Below are 6600 nucleotides of genomic sequence, written 5' to 3'. Positions count from 1 at the left end.
GTGTGTCGTCATTATTTGGTCGATTTCAGATCTAAAGTGATGTATGCATGAATGATAATTCACACCTTCTGTAGATAACATAAAATGTGAAATCGACCAACTATTTGAAGGTGTATTTATTGTAAATATATCTGTCCAAATTCAAATTTAACCATGCACGTGTGTATGCAGTGGGCGGGCAGTGGTGTCATGTTTACGCACACAGCTGTGCTAACCGCAAGACTTGCTGGGAAGTGCTTAAATCATCCTCTGCATATAGCCTAGTCATATCCAGTGGTTCTAGTCCTACAGGTGTTGTGATGCATGAATGGAGAGGTTACTGATTTCAAAAGTCGGAAAAATGAGTATCCTTTTACAGGAGGATGGTCAAGCAGAATTTGATATCATGCCCCGCCTGGTCTGACCTGGATAGGGCAATTGCAATCAGTCACTTGCATTACAATCAGGCGATCATTAATATTAGCAAGTACACTTGGACTATAATCAAGCACCCGGTGGAAAAACGAGCATTATAATCGAGTACTTGATATTAAAGGGGCACTTCGTGATCCACAGCCTCATCCCCCACTTTTCTCAAAAAAGTTGAGATTTTTATATCACTGGAATACTCTGGCTACATAATGTTTATGTACAAAATATTTCTTGCAGATTAATTCGTTTAGCAAAGATATCGCGAAATTTGAATTTCGTTCTGGTGCACCAGAACGAAATTACAACGTATTGTCTATGGAGCAGTGTAATACACATAATCATGCATAACTCGCAAACGCAAAATCGGAATCAACTGAAATTTTGGGAATATGCTTTTTCGTGGATATGTACTGAAAAATGTCATAAAAAGAGGATGCTAGGATCACGAAATACTCCTTTAACTTTTAACAACTTTTGAATTAGTATACTCTTTCATTTAATGTGTGCTCATTCGGTGTCTTTGATGCTATGAGTCTGGTGATGATGCATGCCAAAACAAAAAAATATTTTCAATTGAAGAAGTACTTTTTGAAATATAAAAACAAATCCAAATGGGTAGTTATTTCTGTTTTACTCTTTAGTTTCTCCGATACCTATTTCAAATCTGGACCATTGCACTGACATGACTGAGGTGTCATAAAGCGCAGAAATAAATTCTGCTTCGAATACATATCCCAAACTTGGCATACGATAAACCGTTTTGTAATACTGGTCATTCATAAAAGCGCGGGGGGGGGGGGTAGTTACTTTTTTTTTTATTGATTAACAATCAACACAAACACCATGCTTTCTGCAAAAACAAATGTTTGTATTTAAACACGAGTAAATATTGCTCTAAAATAATACACACTATAGGTCTATAATTTATATATACATTTGTTTTTGCATTGCATACGATTTAGCTACCTTTCCAACAGAAAGCACTTGGTTGTAATATCGCCCAAAATTACGAAAGGTGTGTATTTTGGCAACAATGCTTTTCACCCAAGATGTTCTCATCAGTATGAATGCAGCAGATAAGTATTTGTCCAAGTCAGCAATAATTCTTTAAGAATATTCGTGTAGCAACTAGATGTTATTGTTTATTTGGGCTAAAAATCCACTTGTTTGGGTTTTTTTGCTGTCAATACAATTTGGCATATAATTGTCCCGTTGCCATGGTATTGGCAAACAGTAAACTATCCAAATTTGTTCCCATATGTGCATGATCCTCGTAATCTGGAAGAAGGCATCCTCATAGTCTTATCAGTGCACGCTACTGTAATGAATAAAAGTTACAAACCAAAATATGTCACTTGTCTAACAAATGTAATAATACTCCACACATAAATTAGGCGACAAAAAGTGCTTTACATGTACTGACAGACGGACTTTTCAATTAGTGTCGGTCGCTCGCTAACGATTTTTGCTTTTTTTTCTGGGGCAAAAATTACCTTAAAATATCATCGAAAGCTTGAAAAATCTGGCAAATGATAATTTAAGTGTTCTGATTTTCATGGACACGAAACTTTGCAGGTACATGTCCCTAACAAATCTGCGCATCTACATGTAGTCAAGAGTAACATTTTAATGTTAAAAGCCTGTTAAGTTAAGGTTCTTTTTATCTTTTCAGTTTCTATTTTCGTTTTCGTTATCGTTTGCGCTTTCGGACGTCATTTTTATTTTGAAGTGTTAGCCTAATAGGTGTGCATATGACCAATGTTTTTATTTCTAGCCTTTTGCCACTCACTGGTAAGTTGAAGGCAGTGAATTTATTTATTATTCGGTTTCGTGAGTTGTGTAAATTTCTGTCTTGAAAACTCAATGCATGCGCGTATTTGGGGGGGGGGGGCTTTGGGGACGCCAGCCCCCGGGGTAAAAGCAGGGGGGCGGCCAAAATGAAGGGGCGGCGAAAAAGAAGGGCGAAAAAAACAGGGGCGGCAAAAACGAAGGGGGCGCCAAAAAGAATTAGTAAATAAAAAAGGGCGGAAAAATTTGATAAAGCATAAAAAATTTGAAAAAATGTTAATATACATCAAAATGTGCTGCGCTAGCGCTTTTTTTTTTTTTTTTTGATCTTCACTTTTTCAAACGACCGAAAAATTGGGTCAACCCTTTCTTCAGCCCCCCGGGGTTGGAGCGGCCACGGTACACCACTGCAATGTGAGGGGTACGTTCTCATTCAGACAAAAGTAGTGTCTAAATTTTACGGTCTTAAATTCGTGAGACTTCACTGACTTGTGTGGACTCCCGCCTAGACGGGAGTCACTCGTGAAAATGATCTATTCCATCGAAATATACTAACCAGTGTTGCCAAGCAATAGTAGGCATAATGGTACGTCAAACCACGAACATCGGTCATATAATCACTTTATGGGGACGCAAAGGGGAATAAATGTCGCCCAAATAGATCTTAATTAAAATTCGCGTGCGTGGTGGTATCCAACATAACAAAGAATTGCGTTCAAGCGAGGGTATTGGTAATCTGAAAATTGAATATATGAATACAAAACCCACCCAAGTCCATACTTTGGCCAAATTGAGTTAAGCATGGGAAATTGTTGCTATACATAGGCCTGTCATATATTTGAAAGAACAACTCAAATCCATCCTCTGTGTCTATTGAGCATGTGAAAAATAGCATGTATGAAAGAACCACCCAATTCCATGATTTGAGTCTTGTAACACATTGATTGAAATCCAGTATGTATAAAAGTCCACTTATAACACATTCATTGCTGGAGAGTGACTTTTGAAAAAAAAATGGGTTTAATAAAGGAAAGTGTGTGGTTTATATTACATGGCAGAATGCTTATCAACATTATACATACGTGTGTGCTTTATTTTGTATTATCTTACTAGTGGTAAGCTCATTCCAACATTGTTGTCTTTGTATATGATTCAAAAAACCACCCAAGTCCAGTATTTAAAATGAACCCCACGAAGTCCCTGAAATGCTAATCGTCATACCTAATACAGGTTAATCCACTCATTTGCACGTAAAACTTACCATATTGACCAGGTAAATCTAACTGAAGGAATTAAAATGATACACAGGTTTTTCTCTCAAAATCACTTCCCATGGACTTGGGTGGGTTTTGTATTCATGTATTCAATTGCTTCAGTCTCTAGAATGCTAGAGTCGAGCTTATAAATGTTTTATTATTTTTCAGTTGACCGTGATTAAGAGGAGAGTATAGTAGTGCCATCAATGGTACCAAAGATCTCAGGTTGTGAAAAGCATTTCTATTCACTTTATTTTAATTTATGATCATACTGATAAAGTTTGCAAATTGAGAGTAAAATACGACAGCCAATAAACAGATAAATTAAGAAAGTCTAAACATTAAAAAGATGACCAAAAACATAACAGTGATAGGGGAGAAGAGCAGGGAAGAGAGGCTGAAATTCTAAAAATACAACAACCAATAGAATTAAGAAACCAGTATCACTGACAGACTGAACAAGTGAGTGGGAGAGGGGACAGACAGAAAGAGAAGGAAGTGGGAGTGGAGAGAGAGGAAAGGGAGGAGAGATGGAGGGGAGAGAGACTCGCAGGGTCCTTTGCAAGTCTGAAGTCTTTTTTATGTGTCACATTAATATGGACAAGTGTAACATCAAATTTGAGTTCGGACCTGTTGTCCTGCCTACAGTAAAATTAAGTATTTCTTGGTCAAACTGGAACACTATAAACGCTAGTGGCTCCGCGATAAACACACGCGAACATAGCGCGGTACAGAAGAAAGCATACACGCGTCTTATATTGCGTACACGCTTAGTACGCTACATGGACGCAACGCGCATGTTCCAGTTTGGCCAAGAAATACTTAATTTTACTGTAGTAAAATCTAATATTGTTACGATGAATGAGACATAAGTAAAATGGGCGCTTGACCACTTCAAACTCCGGTGTTCCATACAATTATCTTATCCAGCCTTTATTGGCAGATATTAGTTTGATTGACAGCTCCCACTATTTCCACCACCCCTATTGAAATCAGATGCAATGATTCGCCAAACATAACAATGACAGTTACAGATCAACTCACTTAATCTCTTGAGTTTTCGTTTCTGAACAATAGACTCCCAGAAACTTAAAATATTAAAAGACCCTTAATGTGGGGTGTATAAGGATCTTGCAGAACAAAATAAAAGGGGTTCTTAATGAAAACCAACCACGGGAACAGTCAGGCGTTATTCACCATTAGATCAATGACATGACATATCAATGATGAAGTAAGGACACTAACTTGAAGTTATTGGATATCTTGACAATGAGAAAGCCTTTAACTTGGTAGAACATAATTATATATGAACCTTCGTTCCACTGATGCGTATATTTGGTGTCAATGACGGGTATGTTCAATTTCTTGAGGACATTTACACTACACAAATGCAACAGCAATACATTGAAACTGATGTATCCATAAGACAAAAAGCAAGAGACAGGAAGATATGGCAGAGTCACGAATAGGGCTACGTCCGACAATGATCGAGGAGTGTTAGGCGAATGTTATTTTAATTATGAATAGTATTAAGATTTGCATATCATCTTGGAATTCTATGCTAAGTTTCGCTCTTACCAATCACATCATTTATACTTCTGTGGAAGTACTCTGTATCGGCACTGCTCCATGCGTAATTGCTACCCGCTCATGTTGCAGTGTCATTTGTCCGAACGCGGGACCACCACCTTGAAGTCTGGATAGACTCACTTGGTCCCTATAATGATCGGCTAAAATGATAACGAAAAATAAAATTAGAATAATAAGAACATATCTCTGCTCAATGGGTAAGAGGGTACAGTAGGCAAAGGGTCAATGACCTTTTTTTACCATGTTTACAGGGTCAATGAATACTTCAAGGATAATGATAATAATAATTACAAAGTTGATGATACTAATGACGATCACAATAAATATTAGAGTACTCTGCGATAGTTTTTGTGATATTTAAAGACGTGTAATTTCAGCAATTCTGATCTCGTCCAGGGGGTCAATTTTAATGCCTTTTTTTCTGTAGGTTTTTTAGTATCCATGACTCAGCTCCATATGTGGTACATTCTGACTGGTCATGATTGGTCTCGATGGTAAGTCTGTAACATGCCCGTCCTCCTCAACCAATGACACATTACAAAGGGGCGGAAGGGACAAATCTCCCTATCTTCGGCAGTCCACCTAAAAATCTCAAGGGGATAAAAAATGAAACAAAAATTCTCCATCTACCGGGATGAAAGCGACCAGAATTGCCCTGCGCATCTGCTTTTTTAGCCCGATAAACACCGTATTTTGGGCCAAAATAGGGTAAAACCGCAACATTCTGCGAGCTTCGCCCGCACTGGACCAGCAAATACATAAATAAACTTAATGTTGGGCTAAAATAGTCTGAAAAATATTGATCCTAATCACTCGCTAAGTGCTCCTCTCCAAATTTTGTCAAATGCTGTCTTAAAATCAACCGAATGGCTTTTAATATCCTTGGCCTGGGTGAACAATTAATACAGCATCAGTGGTGGGTTTACAGCTTCACATTATTTCTCTCCAAGGTGGCCATCCATGGTGTATTGGAAATGGTTCAAGACCATCCTACAAAATACTAGAAATTAGGGTAATGGTAATTACCCTGTATTTACACTTTTATCAATTTGAGCTTGAAGAGTACGTGACTGTTGTTTCTGGCATGGGCTGATGTGCATCTTCTGTCTCTGGATCTTTTCATGCAGCTTCCTCTGCTAGTGCTTTACTTGATACATGACAGACTTGTTCAGTTTGGAGTAGCTGGATCTGCTTTTTGCAGTTGGATTGCTCTTCATTATGATATAGATGACGACGTGCCTCTCGTAATAATTTAGGGAGTCCATATATCATGTCGGGCCCTCTTCACACCCACTCCTCCTTTGTGTTTTTGGTTGTCTGAGGTTGGTCAATAACCTTCGTGTCTTATATAGTTCAAAGAGGGGTCTTATAAAGGTACCGATTATCTTTGCACTGTACTCTTCTGCAATTGTGTTGTAATTGAACCGACTGGTACTGTGGTTTGGGTTGGTTATAATATTATGATTTGAGCCGGCATCAACTGAACAATAGGATCTGTAGTTTTGGAAGGCTTTCAAGTTGTCATATTGGATTATGATGAAGTCAACCATGTTTC

The 6600-nt window shown here is 38.0% G+C and overlaps 1 protein-coding gene across 1 annotated transcript in view; it reads right to left on the bottom strand.

The window, feature by feature from the left end:
• Positions 1-568: 568 nt before the first annotated feature.
• LOC140165969 (uncharacterized) overlaps positions 569-6600 on the bottom strand; it is a 221425-nt gene continuing 215393 nt past the window's right edge. Inside the window, exons 24-25 of the mRNA XM_072189329.1 lie at positions 5034-5185; positions 569-1729 (exon numbers count right to left, since the gene is read on the bottom strand). Coding sequence (XP_072045430.1) covers positions 5046-5185 — 140 coding nt within the window. The 3' untranslated portion in view covers positions 569-1729; positions 5034-5045. The remainder of the gene's footprint in view (positions 1730-5033; positions 5186-6600) is intronic.

The sequence above is a fragment of the Amphiura filiformis genome, chromosome 12 (genome assembly GCF_039555335.1).
Source record: "Amphiura filiformis chromosome 12, Afil_fr2py, whole genome shotgun sequence".
Lineage (NCBI taxonomy): Eukaryota > Metazoa > Echinodermata > Ophiuroidea > Amphilepidida > Amphiuridae > Amphiura > Amphiura filiformis.
The sequence above is the reverse complement of the archived record's forward strand: the minus strand, read 5'-3'. Positions and strand labels throughout refer to the sequence as shown.